This window comes from Hordeum vulgare, chromosome 1H (assembly GCF_904849725.1).
Source record: "Hordeum vulgare subsp. vulgare chromosome 1H, MorexV3_pseudomolecules_assembly, whole genome shotgun sequence".
Taxonomy (NCBI): domain Eukaryota; kingdom Viridiplantae; phylum Streptophyta; class Magnoliopsida; order Poales; family Poaceae; genus Hordeum; species Hordeum vulgare.
Window position 1 is genome coordinate 324,515,868 of NC_058518.1, and position 23,304 is coordinate 324,539,171.

The window sequence follows — 23,304 nt, forward strand, 5'->3', positions numbered from 1 at the left end:
GTGAAGAAGATGGTTCCGTCTGCATCAGATGTGAAGAAGACCAAGGCTACTGATAAAGAAGCAAAGAAACGAAAAGCTTCAATGACCTCAGAATCATCAGTGGCCAAGCGCCCAAAGGTCACTCAGACAGAGTCTTCAACTGCCCGAGTGGATGCTACGCCTTTGAATGTAGCTCCATCTTATGCACTTGTTCCCTTCGGAATTGACTATGTCATTCCTGAAAAAGATGATGAAATGAAAGACGTTGAATCTGAAGAAATCATGGATGAGGAAATACAAATTGATGATATTCCTCAATCCTCCATTCCTCAAAAGACATATGATGATATTGATTGCACCACTCCAATTTACCGTGATGACTTCTGGGAAGAGACTCATCACTCATCAAGGTCAACCCAAATCCCTCCTACTCCTGCTGCAACAGAAATTCTCACAGGATCTGATGGGAAGACCATCTGTGATGAATCTGCTCAAGGATCAGCTGCATCAGCTGATTATTTTGCCTCCTGCACGAAGCAAATTCCTCAAGTTGAGGAAAATCCTCAACCTGAGGAAAAAGGTCAAAATGAAGAAAATGCTCCTGCACCTAACACCGAAACTGTTATTGTTGTGGTCAGCACAGAAACAGCAATGATAGTAGCTCCTTCTCAGCAGCATAATCTTCAACCGCAACAAAATCAGCCTTTGTCGAGAAGGCCAAAGTTTCAAAAGGAAGCTTTCTATGAAGAACAGATGTACTTCATAGGCGCAAATCCGTATGATAAGCTTCGCATCAGGCATCACAAATTCTGGATGAGGACTCAACTCAACTACTATGCCTCTGTGCTCTGCGGAAGGAACAAAATATTTCAGCACAAGCATATTCCTCACGTTGACATGGAAGAAATTCCTTGCTTCGTCCCAGTCCTCAATGTTCTTCATGAAGCTGGATTGCTGCCTCTCTGCACTGACATAGGTGACTGGAACAACGACATAATTCTTCAGTTTTATGCTACTTTGCATATCTCTGGAGACCCGAAGGATTTTAACACTTGGGTGTTGGACTGGATGACTCAGCACACGCACTACAAAGCACCAGCCACTGAATTGCTTCGTGCGCTTCCAGTCTCAATTCCCTCAGAAAATGCAGTGCTAATGTATGATGAACGGGAGTTGCCCAACAGACTGATGGAAGTCCTCATGAAGCCTTTGGCCAAGGGTCAACCTCCACAGACTAGCTTTCTGGTTCAAGACTTGAAGTATGAACCACGAACCGTCTATAGAATCCTGTGCAATGTCATCGCTCCTATCAAAGGCCATGATGATGATGAAGATGTCATAGGCATCATGAAGAATATCTTCTTCAACATCATCCATGGCATACCAATAAACCTTCATGACTTCTTCTTGAGGACTTTGGCTGATAATGCTATGTCTCCCTTCGACATGAAGATTTATGCTCCTTGGATCATGAGATTCATCAGAAGCAGGTCAGGCATCAACTACCTTGTTGATTTTCCTAACCACATTGGGTATCTGCCGCCTGTTAGAGTCATCAAGAAGACATTTGAGCCAGTTGAAGGCAAAGGAAAATCTGTCATTGATGAAGGAAAAAAGGCCCCTAGATGGCTAGTTTCGTGAAGCAGAGTCATATTCTTCATATGATGACACTGCTACCCAAGACCTGCCAAGCCCTGTTGCCCCAAGAGTGATGAATAACAGAGAGCTACTCCTCAGTCTTCATCAGAAGGTCGATCGCAATCACAAATGGGTAAAATGTCAATTCAGTGCCATTGTGAAAACCCTCAATGAGACTCAGAATGTAGTGAGGAAAAATCACTATGATCTTCATGAGGTGTTTAATCATACCCGGGCCACCTTGACTCATCTGAAGACTCAAGAGGAACTTGATGAATTAGAGTTTACTCAGGACTTTGACTGGTCGTGGCCTCCCAAGAATAAATTCAAGACAATTCCAGTTCCTGACCTTGAGGACAGTTCTTTTTCTTCATTCCGCATTGCAGAGTCTGATGAAGAACCAAAAGACATTGCTAATCGACCAAGGAAGAAGCCCGTCGCCAAGAATCCTCACGCCTCTTCATTAGCCAAGAAGTGAAAGTCTTCATGGGGCGTTAGTCCTCAGTTTTGTCCATTTTCGTCACTTGATGACAAAGGGGGAGAAATCTGAGTTAGTCTTCACGCGGGACATGTTTTGGGGCTTATGAACTTTATTAAGTTACATACTCTTGGTTCTTCTGAAGTGTTTTATGTAATGAGTTGTAACTTAAGCCTGATGGTACTCTGACACTTTTGAACAATTTTCTTTGCATGCTTATTCCTCAAAATATTAATGCATGCATGCTGAAATTCGTCAGATACCATTTCTTATCATGCATTCTCAAATTCCTCATATTATATGTCATACGTATGCATGATTTACAAGATACAGGGGGAGATCTCCATGATATAAATCATCAATGTGCATCTGTGTGAAAAGCAATTTCCTCAAAATATGCACATCTTCAGGGGGAGTCTATCAGTATCTTGATTTAAAATTCCTCAAACTGAATATTTACACTTCATATTTTTATCCCCATTGAAAACTTAACCTAACTGTCACGAACCACCAAAAAGGGGAGATTGTAAGTGCATCTAGTGCCCTTAGTGATTTTGGTGGTTTGAAGACTTATAGGTTAAGTAACTAATGTGTTTATAAGTGTACACATGCTCTATAAGTCGTTGAGGAGTTTGAGTTATACAATGAATATCGACCCCTAAAAATGTATATCTTCGGCTGAAGAAATTGGTCTTATGCTGAAGATTTTGATCGCGAAGAAATTGCGATGAAATTGATATTCCTCATGAAGATATTGAAGATGAGGAATTCGGTGTGTCCTCAAGAAAATCAATCCGAAGACTTTGAAGCGTGAAGATTTATTCTTTCCGTTTCATTTTCTTCACTCTTGAGTCATAGGAACACCGTACTGTTAAAGGGGGTCGAGGTAATACTACGGAATGAATTTCCTCATGATGCTCAACCCAAGCCTAATCCTACAAAAGCCTCAAGTGAGGAATATGAGAGACATGAGGACTCTCACAGTTGAGGTCCCAACCGTTGCCGCGATTCACGCCACCTCACCGATCTTATCCACACCAACGGTCATAATATTTAAGGGCATTTATGTCAAATCATGTTGGGATGCTCCCAGGCTATAAATAGCCGCCCCCACAACCATTAGCTGGTTGGCTGCTCCGCGAGAAATTGACACTTGTCATTTAGAGCAACCCAAATTCCTCAGAGTCTTCGAGAGTAAATCATCAGTGAGGAAATACCCCAAACACCAAACCACAAACCAAACCACACCAAATCACTGAAGAATTTGTTCCTGTGTGGAACTGAAGCCTTTTACCTTTGAGGACTGTGCATCCTCCAGATGGTTACGCATCATGATCTAGAGCAATCCAGCAGTCAATTGTGGATCGTCGGGTGACCGAGTTTGTGAGGGTTTGGAAGTCTGCCCTAAAGACTTACCACGAGTGTTGGGCGAGGATTGTGTGTCCTTGGCTCAAGGAGAATACGATAGGGACTGTGTGTCCTTTGGTTTCAATACCAAGCCGCTCCAAACCAGATGTATGACTGTCACAACAGTTGGAACTGGGTCATCAACAACTGTCTTCACTGTGATACGGGTTTTATTTCTCAACTCTTTCAATTCATCAATATTGTATGTTGAAGACTTCCATTGTCTCTGTTTGAAGAATTTCCTGAAGATTTTCTCTGAATTTCCTCAACCCAAATTCTTCACACCCGTTAATCCTCACCTGCTTACTCTGTGCCTGCGTACTGTGCAAACTGTTTTTCATAATCCTTATCGAGAAAACTGCTGTTGTAGTCTTTGCACTTCTGACCCTTTGCTGTTTCCGCTGCAAGTTATTAATCAGTGAGGAATTTCCCGAGTGATGAAATTTAAAAAATCGCCTATCACCCCCCTTCTAGTCGATATAACGCACTTTCAGTAGGGCGTTGCTAAAAATAACTAAATCTAATTAAAAGAAAGTATACACTTGAAAATCAACAAAAATAGTGTTTGAAAATATAATAAAACTTTTGAATTACAGTTAATAATGTCATTCCAAACAGAAACGTGAAGGATAACTAACATGAATATATTATGTGGTAGCGTTACATGCATAAGCTAGTGCAAAAATAATTATAATTTATAAATAGGCTAATGCAATTTATAATTATTATTTATAAGTTAAATGCATGACTCGCTTATGTGGCAGATTTTGCATGTCTTGATGAGAGAGAAAACGTTAATGCATTGCTTGATGGGACGTTGAGGTTGGCACTTTGCACGTTAAAAGGATTGGAACGAGCTTTTAAAAAATGTAAGATTGGTGTGCATTAAGTAGTATTTGTTCATAAACATGACTATCGTTGACTTTTATATGTTGCAAAATGATTATTTTGTGTCATGTACCTATTGAATTATTTTGTTTAATAACTAATATCTCACTATTACTTGTATCCATTCTTAATTGAGTAAACATCCAATATGTGTGTGTACTTGAGTAAAATCAAAGCCACGTTCATATTTGTTTCTAAAATATGAAAACATAGGTGGTAAAAGCACTATCAATCCACATTCGATCCGTTTTCACCTAGATCTCACCCTTTAAGTACCCCAATTTTTTTCAGAGTTGAGTTCTTTTTTAATTATATTTCCTTCATTTTAAAATAAATATTATAAATTTAATATTAAATTAATATAAATTTAATACTAGAATAGCAATATTTATTTTGGGACGGGGGAGTATAAGTTTTGTGAGTGAGTTTTCGGGAGCTGAAAAAGTTTTAGGATGGGTTAGAGAGTTGCTCTAAAGTGGGCTCGGACTAGGACCAACATGGGCCGTGTGGTCCAATCCGGCACGAGCGTGTGTATCGGCGGCAACACCTCGACGGTCGACGTTACCTCCTCTTGGCGCCGCCGCTCCCGCCTCCTCTTCCCCAAACACCGCCACTCAAACCATCTCGAGCTAAAGCCCCGCTCCCCGCCATTGCGGTCGTCACCATCCTACGAGCTCCAAATTCCCGCAGTCGCTCGCGGGAGATGCGTTTGCGCGAGCTCCTGAGTGGTACCTCCTTATGATACGGGGCGCTCGCGCACCTCCCTTCCGAGTAGCCCGGCTGTTCTGGCCTTCGCGCCGCCTATGCGGCGACGATTCAAGAACCGGTGTCGAGGTGCCCGGCACTGGGCGGCAGGATGATGGATGCATTCATGAGGGAGCTGGCGAGACGGGCTTAGATCCGGCGACCGTTCCGCCCGAAGTCCTCCTCCAAATGCCGCCGCCGCCGCCGCCCCTGCCCGGCCAGCCGGAGAGCGGCGACTATGATGCCGAAAATTCGTCCTCTGGTTCCGGTTCCAGGCGGATGCCCCGTGAGGAATCGAGGCTGGCAGAGAGGATTCTCAAGGTCCTGCTGCAGGATGGCCCGGGGTTCAGCGCCCGCCAGGCGCTCGACGAAATGAACCTGAAGGTGACCAACGAGCTGGTCAGACAGGTGATGTTCAAGTTTGTTGCGTCTGTTGATATTGTCAACCGCGAGAGGTACCCGAGGCTGGCATACAAGTTCTTCGTGTGGACAGGGCAGCAGGAGGGGTACCGCCATAACACCAGCATGTACAACCTCGTTATGAAGGTCTTTGCTGAGTGCGGGGAGGTTAAGGCGATGTGGCGGCTGCTTGAGGAGATGACGGAGATTGGGCTGCCTGTCTCTGCTCGTACATTCCACATTTTGATATGCACATGTGGGCAGGCTGGGTTGAGGCGGAGACTGGTGGAAAGGTTCATCAAGTCAACTAGTTTCAACTACCGCCCGTTCAGGAGTTCGTTCAATGCGATCTTGCACACACTCTTGACGATAAAACAGTACTCTTTGATCGAATGGGTTCACCAGAAAATGGTAACGGAGGGGCACACTCCTGATGTATTGACATACAATGTGGTCATGCGTGCAAAGTATTTGCTTGGCAAACTGGATCAGTTCCATAGATTGCTTGATGAGATGGGAAGGAATGGGCTTACGCCTGACCTTCATACTTACAATCTCTTGCTTCATGTGCTTGGTAAAGGAGACAAACCGCTTGCAGCTCTCAATTTACTGAATTATATGAATGATGTTGGTTGTGTGCCGAGTGTGCTCCATTTCACAAACTTGATAGATGGTCTTAGCCGTGCTGGTAACCTGGAAGCTTGCAGGTATTTCTTTGACGAGATGGTGAAGAAAGGGTGTGAACCGGATGCTGTCTGCTACACTGTTATGATTACGGGCTATGTGGCAGCGGCAGAATTTGAGGAAGCTCAGAAGTTGTTTGATGATATGTTGGTGAGGGGGAAGCTTCCAAATGTGTACACCTACAATTCAATGATACGCGGGCTTTGCATAGTAGGTGAGTTTGATAAAGCTTGCTCTATGCTGAAGGATATGGACTTGCACGGATGCACACCAAACTTCTCGGTGTATAGTACTTTAGTGTGTAGATTGCGAAATGCTGGAAAGGATTCTGAAGCTAATCATGTTATTAAGTACATGACAAAGAAGGGCCAATATCTTCATTTGTTGTCGAGGTTTGGGGGATATAGAAGATGCTGAGGTGAGAGGGCCTATAGTAAAATGCAGAGTTGCTTGTAATTTGGTTGTTTCTTATTCAGAAAGAGAAGTCATAAGGGAATATCCCGTGTAGCCAATTACACTATAATCGTTATATACTTTGTGTGTCACATTTTGTGTGGGGTTACTTATTTAGTGAAGTGCACAACCGTATGTTGTATACTATAACGGTTTTATGCAAGAATGAAACTGGACAGGATGGTGGGCACTAGTCATGACTAGTGACTAGTGAGTAATGAGCTAACACTGCTTCAGTAGTCCTAATTCCTACCCAAAAGAAATGTTTCCTTTTGTTGAGATGTAATTCACAGTAGTTTTGCTCCTAATTTTAGTCCTGAACCAGATGGTGGGCACTAGTCATCAATATTGTTTATAGTGTTAGATATTCATCCAAAGTACAAGATGGAGTATATGGTTTTACTCAATGGAGACAGAACATATATTGTTAAATGGTAAGTAACCTGCCTTCAAAGTTATTTGTCCTTTAATGGGATAGCACCGAAAGCACTCAAAACTCCCTAGTTTCATTTCTGCCAACCCTAGTATAGGGTTAGTGGATTACATGTCACAAATCAGAAAAAACTGTAGATGAATTGTGCATTATCTTTTAGCACCAAGACCTTAAAGCTAAGCATTGGTTTGCTTAGTGGTTTTGTTTTAGCCTATTATATCATGTTTTTAAGGGTTAACAATAGGTGCAGCATGGCAGTTTAATTTTTAATATCGTTCTAGTCAATGCCAATCTTCTGTACGTCTGGTCTTCTGTTTCTTATGATAAAATAATATTTCAAAATTAATCTGGTAGGTGCATGCCTTTATTGATTCAGCATAATATCCATTGGTTTTATTTATGAGTTGCCAATTTGATGTTGGTATCCCAAAGCTGAGAACTTTCGACATTGATGAAGAACTGAAGATAATTCGATGAGGTAGGCGTGTAGATGCTAAGAAATGGAAGAACAAAGTGTATTCTCTTCTGTAAAGAAATACTAATATGTACGTACTTTAGATAATAATGGTACAAAGTCACATCTCTTAGAAACACCAATCTGTGGTCAAAGCTATTGCAAGTGCACACAGGAGAAAGGCCATGGGATGGTGTTGTATGCTTAATCATTTCTTCTCTTCTTTCTTCTCCTCTTTCTTCTCTTCTTTCTTTTCCTCTTTCTTCTCCTCTTTCTTTTCCTCTTTCTTCTCTTCTTTCTTTTCTTCCTTTGCAGGTCCAACGGACACAATGTCAATCTTCCCAACCTTCTTCAATTTCTTTGCGATCGCCACAGTGTCCATCTCACCTATGATGATCATCTTATTGTCCTTCAGATCCGCAACTATGGAATCAACGCCTGTGCACAAAACGAGGTATGTTGCATCATTTTCTTGCTGGTATAATACTATTAGGTAATACTACCTCACAGCTCTCCTCAACAGCATATTCATCCATCTTTCCTTGTATGATGTTAAGAGATGGTGCTCGTAGAACAACAAAGGAAAAAAAGAAAACCTCTGTGCAGATTATTACTGGTATATGATTGAAAACAAACTTTTCCTCATAGCATAAGCAATGAACATTGATAGTGTAAGTCACCTAACATTTTGCATGCTTAGGTATATGATGCGGCTCTGTTGAATGGTACTTCATGTTAATATGCGTGACAAGATGATTCTACCTAACATGAATTTTCCTCTCAAGCTTCCACCTAAAGCCGATTGTAACGATTTGAGATATACGATGCTTTGTTGAACTGGCGCCATCTTTATGTCAGTGCGTAATTCCACCACCTAACATGATTTGTGCTTTCAAGCTTCCACCTAAAATCTGCCCAAATGCTTTCAAACACCTGAACTACAGATTGAATGGTAAACAGATGATGCAAACAGAGGTGGGAGGCGCAGACTGTTACCGTAGATATCGGCGACCGCTTCGATGGCCTTCTGCTTGGCCTTGTCGTCGGTCATGGTCGGGACCCTGAGCACCACCTTCTGTTGAGAATCGACCGAACATACATACAATCTGAGGATCAGGCGCGAGCGATGGAAGGAATTAACCGAAGAAAGAACCCGAGCCATCGTCTGCGTACCTGGGCCGCCATCTCAGATTCTGGAGCTCTGAGTGGAGGGGGGGGGGGGGGGGGGGAGGGAAGAGAAAGCTGAGCTGGGAATTGAGGATACTCTCTGCCGAGGTATGTGAGCAATGGGAAGAGACCAAGGCTGGTGACGGTGTCGGGTTTTGCTTTGCATAAAGGTGCAAGTGTGCGTGCACTGACGTTGATGTTGAGCGATGAGTCAGGCCGGTGTCTGCGTTGCGGAAGAGGTACGCGGTGGTGTTTACTTTCCCTTGTATCGTCTGTGACGACTCTGAATCTGCCTGCATCAGCTGCTGTGTGCGTATGTGCCAACCGACCGGCGGCCGCCCCACCCACACCGTGCGCATGGAGACGAGATTTTATTCCCGGAAGAGGAGGGATGGATTGGGTCGGTCGTGGTGGTCGGAGGCGCCGGTGCTCTGCCGAGTTGTGGCGCTGCGGACGCCGGGTGCCGTGTTGCCTTTTGCTGGATTCCCTTGAGTGACTGTTATGTGAAGGCGACGGGGAAACCTCTGGCGCTCGATTTGGCTTTCTTTTTAGAGCAGCTCGATGTTGGCATACCTGCTCACCTCTTGTTTGGCGGTGGTTCAACTGCAGCTGCTCGGCCAAGGACGAATGGGGCCTGCTCGTCCAGTTCTGCTTTGAACCGCTTGGTCCAGTGCCACACGTTGGTTGGGTTCGGTGACTGTCCAGTCTTCGATCTCTTTGCTGCACGACAGAACCTTGTGCGGATTTTCAAATGGATTGCAAAAACCACCGACATCAAAGGATAGGATTACATAAAACACATTTCACATGTTTGTTATCATAATGATTGCATTTTTTATTTGAAAAAAACACTAATTGACGGCTTAGGCTGTTTTGAGCACGATTATGACAGGTGGGTCCCATATTTATTTACTGTAACGGTTCAACATAGATGGTGTTAGACAATGGTGTAGAGAAGGGTTTTAACAATTCAACTTCCAATATCATTGATTGGATGCAAGTGCACGTGTGTATATATATATATAATACAATGTGGGCCTCAGAGCATCTTCAACAGGCGCGTTTCGACCGGCGCCAAAAAACGAATTTGCAACGCGCGGCTAGCTTTTTTTAGCGCGCCGACGAGCACCGACTCCAGCGGCCGCAACATATTTTAGCGCGCGCGGCGCTCCAGCAGACGCTGCAGATACACGGCGCGCGTGCCATACACAAACACCATATGCACTCTGAATATAAAAAACATATGCATAGATTTGATACATAATTCATCATAGCATAGTTAGATAATAAAAACTAGTCTGATACATAATTCATCATAGCATAGATAGATAATAAAAACTAGTCCAACACGCTAAAAAAACTAGAATCTACTCCGAGTCGTCATTCTCGCTGCTGTCCGAGGTATCGAGCCATGCGTCCTCCAAACGTTCATTGTCAGAAGTGAAGATCGACGTCGCACTGTTGTTGACGACCTCGCACTGCATTATAGCGAGTGCCTTGCGTCGACGCCTGTCGTCCCGCTCCGCGCGACGCCTTGCCGTCCTCTCCGCCCAGAAGGCGTTCTCGTCCTCCTCGGTGACGAGGAGGCGGCGCTGCTGCCGATGGTGCTCCTCACGGTCCTGGTCTGTTATCAGACGAGGCAGAGGGGCGAGGTCCTGCGCCTGCTCGCGCGTGTAGACGTCCTGAAAATTCATCTGCACGCGAGGCCTCCCTAGGCGCCACGCCGCCGTGTCGTACGCGCGGGTGGCCTCGTGCGAGGTCTCGAACATGTCGAGGCCGAGGCGGACGTCGCCGGACTGAATCTCGGCATAGTAGGTGCCGGAGGGGCGCTCGCGGACGCCGCGGTAGCCCGAAGATCCACGACGGCGCGGCGTCATGGTTGCAGAGGCAGCGGTGAGGAAGTAGATCGGAAGCGGCAGAGGCAGCGTCGTGGAAGCGGCAGAGCACGCGTGGGCGATGGGCAGCCGCGTGGCGAGCGCCACATTTTATAGGCACGCTGAAAGCGGTGCGCCAAATCTATCGCTCGACCACCCTCTTTCTCCCCTGTGCGCAATAGTTTGCAGTGCACGCTAATTTCCTGTGTCCGTTGGAGCGTGCGTTTTCGTCCCGCGCGCGCTAAAAACGCAGTTTACCGCGCGCACGCGTTTTTTGGCGCCGCTGTTGGAGATGCTCTCAACCTCAACTATACAAAGACTAGGAGGTGGGCCAGGATATACAGATATACATGCAAACTACATGTTCAACACCCCCCACAGTCGAAGCGTCGCCGGAACGCAGAGACTGGACCTGAACTCCTTAAAGATGGAAGTGGGCAATCTCTTGGTCATCACATCGGCAAACTATTGCGTCGTTGGAACATGTAGAACTCGATTGCGTCCAAGAGCCACCTGTTCGCGAATGAAGTGAATGTCGAGCTCAATATGCTTCATACAACGATGATGCACCGGGTTGGCAGAGAGGTAGACAACACTGACGTTGTCGCAGTAGACAAGCGTGGCCTTGTGAACATCACAAAGGAGCTCCTGAAGGAGCTGGCGAAGCCAGGAGTACTTGGCAACAACGTTAGCCACTGCCCGATACTCAACCTCGGCACTCGAGCGGGAGACCATGGGTTGTCGCTTGGAAGATCAAGATATCAGCGAAGGCCCAAGGTAGACACAGTAGCCGGACGTAGAACACCGTGTATCAGGGCATCCTGCCCAGTCCGCATCCGAGTAGGTGACGAGATCAGTGGAGGCGGAGGTCGTCAATGTGAGTCCCAAGGACATGGTGTCGTGTATGTAACGAAGGCTACACTTCACCAAAGTCCAGTTAGAGTCGGTGGAGAGTGCATATGAAGGCGGACCTGCTGGACAGCGTACGTCAAGTCCAGGTGTGTCAAGGTCAAGTATTGCAGAGCACCAACAATAGAGCGGTAGAGCGCAGCATCGGGCGCGAGAGAGCCCTCCATGACAGAGACCTTGGCCTTCGTATCGACGGGTGTGGGTGCGGTCTTGCAGTTAAGCATGCCGACGCGCTCAAGAAGCTTGTGAGCATACCACAGCTGATGCAAGAAGAAACTGTCAGGCCGTCAGACCACCTCAATGCCGAGGAAGTAATGCAAGGGCCCCAAGTCCTTGAGGGCAAACTCATCACGAAGACGAGTTGTGACCCGCTGGAGGAGCTCAGGAGTGGATGCCGCCAGGATGATGTCATCGGCGTATAGCAACAGGTATGCAGTGGCAGCTCCTTGATGATACACGAAGAGGGAAGAATCAGAGCGAGTGGACTGGAATCCAAGTAACTACAGAAAGGCAGCAATCCATTTGTACCAAGCCCGAGGCGCCTGCTTCAACCCGTAGAGGGAGCGAGAAAGTAGATACACGCGATCAGGATGATTAGCATCGACGAAACCGGTAGGCTGCTGACAGAGCACCTGCTCGGCAAGATGACCGTGCAGAAAGGCGTTGGAGACGTCCAACTGATGAACAGACCAAGCTCGAGAGACCGCTAGCTGAAGCATCATGCAGATCGTACCCGGTTTGACCACCGGGGCAAATGTGTCGGTGAAGTCCACGCCTTCACGTTGCCAAAATCCATGAACCACCCATCGAGATTTCTAGCGTTTGAGAGAACGACCGAGGCGAGTCTCATGGCGGAACACCCATTTGTCAGTGATGACATTGGCATTAGGGGGTCGCGGAACAAGATGCCACGTGCGGTTGCGCTGGAAAGCGTCGAACTCCTCCTGCATCACCGCGAGCCAATGACGGACAAAGGAGGGAATGGGTGATGGTGTCGATGTCGAGGCCGTGCACGCGTACTCATCCGATGGATAGCGTGTTCTCGGACGAAGAACGCCAGCGCGAGCGCGGGTCATCACGCCAAGAGGCGGAGCCACTGCCGGGACGGGCGTGGCGACGATCGATGATGAGGTCGGGCCTGTCGCATGGGTGCTGGCAGCTGAGCCAGCGGTAGACGTGGCATCGCTGGTGGAGGGTGTAGCCGCGGGGGAGGCCTAGGCGGACTCGACCTCAAGAGAGGGAGTCGCAGGCCTCAGAGCAGCGGGCGATGATAGGAGTCGCCTGGCTGGGACGGCGGTAGGGAGCCGCGACAGGGAGTGAGTGTTGTGCCAATGGGGGGCGCGCCTGGCACCGACGAGGGAGCCGCTGACGGAGGTACCTGAAAGAAAGGAAACACCGTCTCGGCAAAATACACATGCCTCGAAATGTACATGCGGTAACAAGATCATATCATTGGTAACCTTTGGTGTTGGAAGGGTAGCCGAGGAAGATGCACGGAAGTGATTGTGGGGCGAGTTTGTGAGGGGTGGTGGACGCGGTGCTAGGATAGCAATGACACCCGAAGATGCGAAGGGCATCATAAGACGGAGGTGCACCGGAGAGGAGATGGTGTTAGAGCATATTTCTCCGTATGTGGTTTTGTTAATTGATTACAATCCTTATGGACTAATGGTTGCCTTAAGTTATCTTCGAAGGATTTGTCCATAGGCACTCCTTGAAGTTCATCTGTTGGTTTCAAGGAGTTTATATGATGACCAAGGTGGTATTCAAGGTATCATCCAAAGAATGGTCATAAATACACAAGGTTGATCAAGACTAAGACAAAGAGTAAATCAAGATGATCAACACACAAAGCGTACAAGATGTACCGAGAAGGATCAAGTGGTCCCATGGTATGGTAAGCATTGTCCATAACGCTTTTGTGTACTAACCCATGGTCTTCGTGAGAGTTCTATGTGGGGTTAGGTGTGTTTCCATGGGCTTCCGTCAAGAGGAAGATCTCATACAACCCATGGAGGATGACGTCAAGTCGCGATCGTCATCAAGATTGCGGCGTGCAAGTTCAAGTGGAGCATCACGAAGATATCATGCTTGAAGCTTGCCGTCCATTGTGGTGGCAGTGGACTTGTGAAGATGTGTTGAAGAGTGGCTCACTCATAGTGGAGTGTGGAGGAGCAATTTACAAGTCTTCATCGAGCCAACGCAATCAAGAAAGGTGGTCCATCTTGAGGAAGCCAAGATCATCATCATCTAGCTCAAGAGGACTAGGTGCAAGGTATAGGTTTGCCCTTGATAGGTTTTTCTATTTTAGGATAGATTGCCGTACTGTCAAGGGGGGCTCTCAAGTGAGTAGCTTGATCGTATCGTTCGTTGAGAGCTCAAACCATTTGCATCCTTGCATCACATTTCTTGGTTCTTGTTTGGTGTTTCTCTTTGTGAGTTGTAGAGCTTATGGTCATCTTCATGACAAGCTCGAGCTCATCAAAAATAGAGTCCATATGCATCTTCTATGATGTTTTCGATGTTGGGAGTTTTTGCCGGTTCTTCATTCATAGAGGTTTCACATCTCTATATCATTGGTATTTTCATAACTTCTTGTTCTTAAGATTTCCTCAATTTGGAGCTTGAGTTTGCTCAATTCGGAGCTCATATGCGAAAGTTATTGCAGTTTTAATACGAGAGATGTTTTTCTCTAAACAGGCGGTAGTACTTCTCGGTACGACGGTAGTACCGCTTGGGCGGTACTTCTGTTGTGTACTACCGCTGTGATACGTCCATTTTGCATCATGCTTTTATGTTGATATTTATCGCTTTATGGGCTGTTATTACACTTTACGGTACAATACTTATGTCTTTTCTCTCTCATTTTATAAGGTTTACATGAAGAGGGAGAATGCCGGCAACCGGAATTCTGGTATGAAAAAGGAGCAAGTTTGAGATACCTATTCTGCACAACTCCAAAAGCCGTGAAAATCAACGAGGAATTATTTTGGATTTTATAAAAAATACTGGGCAGAAGAAGTACCGGAGGGGAGCCACCAGGAGGCCACAAGCCTACCAGGCGCGACCTACCCCCCTGGCCACGCCTGGGTGGCTTGTGGGACCCCTGTTGCCCCTCCGGCTCCCATCTTCTCCTATAAGAAGGGTTTCGTCCCAGAAAAAATCAGGAGGAGGCTTTCGGGAAGAGACGCCGCCGCCACGAGGCGGAACTTGAGCAGAACCAATCTAGAGTTCCGACAGGGCCGTCCTGCCGGGGAAACTTCCCTCCCGGAGGTGGAAATCGTCGCCATCGTCATCACCAACACTCCTCTCATCGGAGGGGACTCATCACCATCAACATCTTCATCAGCACCATCTCATCTCCAAACTCTAGTTCATCTCTTGTAACCAATCTCCGTCTCGCGACTCCGATTGGTACTTGTAAGGTTGCTAGTAGTGTTAATTACTCTTTGTAGTTGATGCTAGTTGGATTACTCGGTGGAAGATCATATTTTCAGATCCTTAATGCTATTCAATACCTCTCTGGCCATGAACATAATTATGCTTTCTGAGTAGTTACGTTTGTTCCTCAGGACATGGGATAAGTCTTGCTATAAGTAGTCATGTGAATTTGGTATTCGTTCGATATTTTGATGCGATGTATGTTGTCTTTCCTCTAGTGGTGTTATGTGAACGTCAACTACATGACACTTCACCATTATTTGGGCCTAGAGGAAGACATTGGGAAGTAATAAGTAGATGATGGGTTGCTAGAGTGACAGAATCTTAAACCCTAGTTTATGCGTTGCTTCGTAAGGGGCTGATTTGGATCCACTAGTTTAATGCTATGGTTAGACTTTGTCTTAATTCTTCTTTCGTAGTTGCGGATGCTTGCGAGAGGGGTTAATCATAAGTGGGATGTTTGTCCAAGTAAGGGCAGCACCCAAGCACCGGTCCACCCACATATCAAAATATCAAAGTAGCGAACGCGAATCATATGAACATGATGAAAACTAGCTTGACAGAAATTCCTATGTGTCCTCGGGAGCGCTTTACCTCATATAAGAGTTCGTACAGGCTTGTCCCTTGCTACAAAAGGGATTGGGCCATCTTGCTGCACCTTTGTTACTATTGTTATTCGCTACTCGCTACGAATTATCTTATCACACAACTATCTGTTACCGATAATTTTAGTGCCTGCACAGAATACCTTGCTGGAAACCACTTGTCAGTTCCTTCTCCTCCTCGTTGGGTTCGACACTCTTACTTATCGAAAGGACTATGATAGATCCCCTACACTTGTGGGTCATCACGCTGCTACTTCCACTTAAATATTTTCTCTGGCTTCTTCGGGGTCTTTTTACCTTTTGAGCGATAGTACCGCTTGGGGAGAGTGGTAGTACCGCTCCAACTGTAGTACCGCTGGGGCGCACGGTAGTACCGCTCTGGCGGCACTACCACCCCAAGATATTTGTCGTTTGCACGTTTTTCCTTGAAACTTCCTTTCCAATGGAAGTACTGCTCGCCTTAGCGGTACTACCTCTTGTGCACTGACTGAGTGCATAACGGTTTGATTTGGGGAGGCCTATAAAAGGGGGTCTTCTTCCCCAATGGTTTCCCATCCGTTGAGCTCGTGTTGTTCCCCCATTGTTGACCTTTGTGGAGCTTGCTAACTCTTAATCCCTCCAATGATTCTTGCTAGTTCTCGAGGGAAAAGAGAGAGGAGATCTAGATCCACATTTCCACCAATCACTTTCTCCTCTATGTGAGGGGAACCCGTTGGATCTTGATCTTGGAGTTCTTTGTGAGCTCCTTGTTCTTCCTCTCATATTCCTCCATAGCTTTTGTTGTTGTGGAGGGATTTTTGTGTGGGGGACTTGACCACTTCGTGTGTTCTTGCCATTGCATTAGTTGCATCGGTTTGAGTTCTCCACGGTGATACGTGGAAGTGAAAAGTTGAGAAGTTTATTACCCTTTAGTACTTGGTACCCTAGAGTTTGTTCTATGTGGATGCTTTGGCGTCCTAGAAGCTTGGTGGTGCCTTGGAGCTCAATCATTGTGGTGTAAAGCTTCGGACAAGCATCGGGGTCTCCAATTAAGTTGTGGAGAATGCTCCGAGCATTTGAGGTCACCTCGAAGCCATATGCCATTGTGGCGAAGCTTCGTGGTGTCGTTGGGAGCCTTCAATTAAGTTGTGCAGATTGCCCTAACCTTGTTTGTATGGGTTCGGTGACCTGTTGGAAATATGCCCTAGAGGCAATAATAAATTAGTTATTATTATATTTCTTTGTTCATGATAATCGTTTATTATCCATGCTATAATTGTATTGATTGGAAGCACAGTGCATGTGTGGATACATAGACAAAACACTGTCCCTAGTAGGCCTCTAGTTGACTAGCTCGTTGATCAAAGATGGTCAAGGTTTCCTGACCATAGGCAAGTGTTGTCACTTGATAACGGGATCACATCATTAGGAGAATCATGTGATGGACTAGACCCAAACTAATAGACGTAGCATGTTGATCGTGTCATTTTTTTGCTACTGTTTTCTGCGTGTCAAGTATTTGTTCCTATGACCATGAGATCATATAACTCACGGACACCGGAGGAATGCTTTGTGTGTATCAAACGTCGCAACGTAACTGGGTGACTATAAAGATGCTCTACAGGTATCTCCGAAGGTGTTCGTTGAGTTAGTATGGATCGAGACTGGGATTTGTCACTCCGTGTGACGGAGAGGTATCTCGGGGCCCACTCGGTAATACAACATCACACACAAGCCTTGCAAGCAATGTGACTTAGTGTAAGTCACGAGATCTTGTATTACGGAACGAGTAAAGAGACTTGCCGGTAAACGAGATTGAAATAGGTATGCGGATACTGACGATCGAATCTCGGGCAAGTAACATACCGAAGGACAAAGGGAATGACATACGGGATTATATGAATCCTTGACACTGAGGTTCAAACGATAAGATCTTCGTAGAATATGTAGGATCCAATATGGGCATCCAGGTCCCGCTATTGGATATTGACCGAGGAGTCTTGTTGGAAATATGCCCTAGAGGCAATAATAAAATGGTTATTATCATATTTCCTTGTTCATGATAATCGTCTATTGTTCATGCTATAATTGTATTAACAGGAAACAATAATACATGTGTGAATAAATAGATCACAATGTGTCCCTAGCAAGCCTCTAGTTGGCTAGCTCGTTAGTCAATAGATGATCATGGTTTCCTGATCATGGGCATTAGATGTCATTGATAACGGGATCACATCATTGGGAGAATGATGTGATTGACAAGACCCAATCCTAAGCCTAGCACTAGATCGTATTGTTCGTATGCTAATGCTTTTCTAATGACAAGTATCTTTTCCTTCGACCGTGAGATTGTGCAACTCCCGGATACCGTAGGAGTGCTTTGGGTGTATCAAACGTCACAACGTAACTGGGTGACTATAAAGGTGCACTACGGGTACCTCCGAAAGTGTCTGTTGGGTTGGTACGAATCGAGATCGGGATTTGTCACTCTGTGTGACGGAGAGGTATCTTTGGGCCCACTCGGTAGAACATCATCATGAGCTCAATGTGACTAAGGAGTTAGTCACATGATGACGTGCTACAGAACGAGTAAAGAGACTTACCGGTAACGAGATTGAACAAGGTATAGGTATACCGACGATCGAATCTCGGGCAAGTTCTATACCGACAGACAAAGGGAATCGTATACGGGATTGATTGAATCCTTGACATCGTGGTTCATCCGATGAGATCATCGTGGAGCAAGTGGGAGCCACCATGGGTATCCAGACCCCGCTGATGGTTATTGGCCAGAGAGGTGTCTCGGTCATGTCTGCCTGTCTCCCGAACCCGTAGGGTCTACACACTTAAGGTTCGATGGCGCTAGGGTTATAGGGAATTGTTATACGAGGTTACCGAAAGTTGTTCGGAGTCCCGGATGAGATCTCGTACGTCACGAGGAGCTCCGTAATGGTCCGGAGGTAAATATTGATATATAGGACGGATGGTTTCGGATACCGGAAGTGTTTCGGGCATCACCGATAACGTACCGGGACCACCGGGACCACCGGAGGTGGCCCCGGGGGACAACCGAAGGGGGGCAACGACCCCGGGAGATAAGGTGGGCCAAGTGGGGGTGGGAACCAGCCCCTAGGTGGGCTGGTGCGCCTCCCCACTCAGCCCATAGCGCAAGGGAGAGAAAAGGGGGGGTGCAAACCCTAGGCCAGGTGGGCCTAAGGCCCACCAGATGGTGCGCCACCCCCTCCCCCCCTTCTGGCCGCCGCACCTCCCATCTGGGGGGGCTGCCGCACCCCCTAGGGTGGGAACCCTAGGGGTGGCACCCCCTCTCCCCTTCCCCTATATATATCGGGCACTTTTGGCCATTGAGAGACACGGTTTTTCCCTCTCTCTCGGCGCAGCCCTGCTCTTCTTCCTCCTCCTCTCTGCCGGTGCTTGGCGAAGCCCTGCCGGGAGACCTCACCTCTCCATCGACACCACGCCGTCGTGTTGCTGGAGTTCTTCCCCAACCTCTCCCTCCTCCTTGCTGGATCAAGGTGCGGGAGATGTCACCGGGCTGCACGTGTGTTGAACGCGGAGGTGCCGTTGTTCGGCACTAGATCGGAATCGCTGCGAGTACGACTCCATCAACCGCGTTCTAGCAACGCTTCCGCTTAGCGATCTTCAAAGGTATGAAGATGCTCTTACCTCTCTCTCGTTGCTGGTCTCTCCATAGGAAGATCTGAATATGCGTAGGAAAATTTTGAATTTATGCTACGTTACCCAACAGTGGCATCCGAGCCAGGTTTTCTATGCGTAGATTCTATGCACGAGTAGAACACAGAAGTTGTGGGCGATGATTTGTCAATTTGCTTGCCGCTACTAGTCTTATTCTTTTCCGGCGGTATTGTGGGATGAAGCGGCCCGGACCGACTTTACACGTACACTTACGTGAGACTGGTTCCACCGACAGACATGCACATCGTGCATAAAGGTGGCTAGCGGGTGTCTGTCTCTCCTACTCTAGTCGGATTGGATTTGATGAAAAGGGTCCTTATGAAGGGTAAATAGCTTTGGCATATCATCATTGTGGCTGTCACGTAGGTAAGAAGGCGTTCTTGCTAGAAACCCAAATCAGCCACGTAAAACTTGCAACAACAATTAGAGGACGTCTAACTTGTTTTTGCAGGGTTTGACATGTGATGTGATATGGCCAAAGTTGTGATGTTGCATGTATGATGTATGAGATGATCATGTTATTGTAATAGGTTTCACGACTTGCATGTCGATGAGTATGACAACCGGCAGGAGCCATAGGAGTTGTCTTAATTTATTGTATGAGATGCAACGCCATGTGCTTACTACTTTTACTTCATTGCTAACGGTTAGCTATAGTAGTAGTGATAGTAGTAGTTGGCGTGACGACTTCACGGAGACACGATGATGGAGATCATGATGATGGAGATCATGGTGTCACGCCGGTGACGATGATGATCATGCGATGCCTGAAGATGGAGATCGAAAGAGCAAAGATGATAATGGCCATATCATGTCACTATATGATTGCATTGTGATGTTTATCATGTTTTACATCTTATTGCTTAAAACGACGGTAGCATAATAAGATGATCCCTCTTAAAATTTCGAGAACGTATTCCCCTAAGTGTGCACCGTTGCGAAGGTTCATTGTCTCGAAGCACCACGTGATGATCGGGTGTGATAGATTCTAACGTTCGCATACAACGGGTGTAAGCCAGATTTACACACGCGAAACACCTAGGTTGACTCGACGAGCTTAGCATGTACAGACATGACCTCGAATACAAGAGACCGAAAGGTCGAACATGAGTCGTATGGTTGAATACGATCAGCATGAAGTTGCTCACCATGGTGACTAGTCCGTCTCACGTGATGATCGGACACGGGTTAGTCAACATGGATCATGTATCACTTAGATGACTAGAGGGATGTCGATTTAAGTGGGAGTTCATACTTAATTTGATTAAATGAACTTAACTGTCATGAACTTAGTCTAAAAGTTGTCTTTATAAATATTGTAGATTTCCAACGTCAACCTCAATTTCAACGCATTCCTAGAGAAAAACAAGCTGAAAGATGATGGTAGCAACTATGCGGACTGGGTTCGCAACTTGAAGCTCATCCTCAAAGAAGCTAAAAAGGCTTATGTCCTTAATGCGCCGCTAGGTGACCCTCCCGCTCCCGCAGCAGCCCAGGACATTCTGAACGTCTGGCAAACGCGGAGTGATGACTACTCTCTGGTCAGGTGTGGCATGTTATAAAGTTTAGAAACGGGGCTCCAAAGGCGTTTTGAGCAACACGGGGCATATGAGATGTTCCAGGAGCTGAAGCTAGTTTTTCAAGCTCATGCCCGTGTCGAGAGATATGAAGTCTCCGACAAGTTCTTCAGCTGTAAGATGGAGGAGAACAGTTCTGTCAGTGAGCACATACTCAAAATGTCTGGGTTACACGGTCGTCTGACTTCACTTGGAGTCGAACTTCCGGATGATGCTATAATTGACAGAATCCTCCAGTCTCTCCCACCAAGCTACAAAGGCTTTGTGCTTAACTACAACATGCAAGGGATGGAGAAGACCATTCCCGAGTTGTACTCGATGCTCAAATCTGCAGAAGTAGAAATCAAGAAAGAGCATCAAGTGTTGATGGTCAACAAGACCACTAGTTTCAAGAAAGGCAAGGGTAAGAAGAACTTCAAGAAAGACGGCAAAACTGTTGCCGCGCCCGGTAAGCCAGATGCCGGGAAGAAGAAAAAGAACGGACCCAAGCCCGAGACTGAGTGCTTCTATTGCAAGGGAAAGGGTCACTGGAAGCGGAACTGCCCCAAATACTTAGCGGACAAGAAGGCCGGCAACGTTAAAGGTATATGTGATATACATGTTATTGATGTGTACCTTACCAGCGCTCGTAGTAGCTCCTGGATATTTGATACCGGTGCTGTTGCTCACATTTGCAACTCAAAGCAGGAACTGCGGAATAAGCGGAGACTGGCCAAGGACGAGGTGACGATGCGCGTCGGGAATGGTTCAAGGGTCGATGTGATCGCCGTCGGCACGCTACCTCTACATCTACCGTCGGGATTAGTTTTAAACCTTAATAATTGTTATTTAGTACCAGCTTTAAGCATGAACATTGTATCAGGGTCTTGCTTAATGCGAGACGGCTACTCATTTAAGTCAGAGAATAATGGTTGTTCTATTTATATCAGTGATATGTTTTATGACCATGCTCCGCTGGTGAATGGTTTATTCTTGATGAATCTCGATCGTGATGTTACGCATATTCATAGTGTGAGTACCAAAAGATGCAAAGTTGATAATGATAGTCCCACATACTTGTGGCACTGCCGCCTTGGTCATATCGGCGTTAAGCGCATGAAGAAGCTCCATACTGATGGACTATTAGAGTCTCTTGACTTTGAATCATTTGACACATGCGAACCGTGCCTCATGGGCAAGATGACTAAGACTCCATTCTCAGGAATAATGGAGAGAGCAACCGACTTATTGGAAATAATACATATTGATGTGTGTGGTCCAATGAACGTTGAAGCTCGCGGTGGTTATCGTTATGTTCTCACTCTCACCGATGATTTGAGTAGGTATGGGTATATCTACTTGATGAAGCACAAATCTGAGACGTTTGAAAGGTTCAAGGAATTTCAGAGTGAGGTTGAGAATCAACGTGACAGAAAAATTAAATGTCTATGATCTGATCGTGGAGGAGAATATTTGAGTCACGAGTTTGGCACACACCTAAGGAAGTGTGGAATCGTTTCACAACTGACACCGCCTGGCACACCGCAGCGCAACGGAGTGTCTGAACGTCGTAATTGCACTTTATTAGATATGGTACGATCTATGATGTCTCTCATCGACTTACCGCTATCATTTTGGGGATACGCATTAGAAACTGCAGCATTCACTTTAAATAGGGCACCGTCTAAATCCGTTGAGACGACACCGTATGAACTGTGGTTTGGCAAGAAACCTAAGTTGTCGTTTCTTAAAGTTTGGGGTTGCGATGCTTATGTGAAGAAACTTCAACCAGAAAAGCTCGAACCCAAAGCGGAGAAATGCGTATTCATAGGATACCCTAAGGAGACTATTGGGTATACCTTCTATCTTAGATCCGAAGGTAAAACCTTTGTTGCCAAGAACGGATCCTTTCTAGAGAAAGAGTTTCCCTCGAAAGAAGTAATTGGGAGGAAGGTAGAACTTGATGAGGTAATTACACCCCCTCTCGAACAGGAAAGTAGCGCAGCGCGGGAATTTGTTCCTGTGGCGCCTACACCGACCGAAGAGGAAGTTAATGATGATGATCATGAAGCTTCGGATCAAGTTACTACTGAACCGCGAAGGTCCACAAGGGCACACTCCGCACCAGAGTGGTACGGCAACCCTGTGATGGAAATCATGTTGTTAGACAACGGTGAACCTTCGAACTATGAGGAAGCAATGGCGGGGTCGGATTCCAACAAATGGCTTGAGGCTATGAAATCCGAGATAAGATCCATGTATGAGAACAAAGTATGGACTTTGGTGGACTTGCCCGATGACCGGCGAGCCATAGAAAATAAATGGATCTTCAAGAAGAAGACTGATGCAAACGGTAATGTAACCGTTTACAAAGCTCGACTTGTCGCAAAGGGTTTTCGACAAATTCAAGGAGTTGACTACGAAGAGACTTTCTCTTCCGTAGCGAAGCTGAAATCAGTTCGAATCATGTTAGCAATTGCCGCCTTTTATGATTATGAAATT

General features: G+C 46.2%; 3 protein-coding genes across 3 annotated transcripts; 2 read left to right on the forward strand and 1 right to left on the reverse strand.

Moving 5' to 3' along the window:
• Window positions 1-4,957: 4,957 nt before the first annotated feature.
• Window positions 4,958-6,762, forward strand: LOC123433805 (pentatricopeptide repeat-containing protein At3g60050-like). Its single transcript, XM_045115475.1, has one exon. It carries the CDS (start codon window positions 5,129-5,131, stop codon window positions 6,632-6,634), a length of 1,506 nt encoding a protein of 501 aa, XP_044971410.1. The 5' UTR covers window positions 4,958-5,128; the 3' UTR covers window positions 6,635-6,762.
• Window positions 6,763-7,604: 842 nt separating this feature from the next.
• On the reverse strand, window positions 7,605-9,048 carry LOC123433837 (heavy metal-associated isoprenylated plant protein 39). The gene is made up of 3 exons (XM_045115477.1): window positions 8,731-9,048; window positions 8,554-8,632; window positions 7,605-7,995 (listed from the first exon to the last, which is right to left on the reverse strand). The coding sequence occupies exons 1-3, from the start codon at window positions 8,740-8,742 to the stop codon at window positions 7,766-7,768; spliced, it is 321 nt and encodes a 106-aa protein (XP_044971412.1). The 5' UTR covers window positions 8,743-9,048; the 3' UTR covers window positions 7,605-7,765.
• On the forward strand, window positions 8,872-9,717 carry LOC123433821. The gene is made up of 2 exons (XM_045115476.1): window positions 8,872-8,963; window positions 9,027-9,717. The coding sequence occupies exons 1-2, from the start codon at window positions 8,931-8,933 to the stop codon at window positions 9,507-9,509; spliced, it is 516 nt and encodes a 171-aa protein (XP_044971411.1). The 5' UTR covers window positions 8,872-8,930; the 3' UTR covers window positions 9,510-9,717.
• Window positions 9,718-23,304: the final 13,587 nt, after the last annotated feature.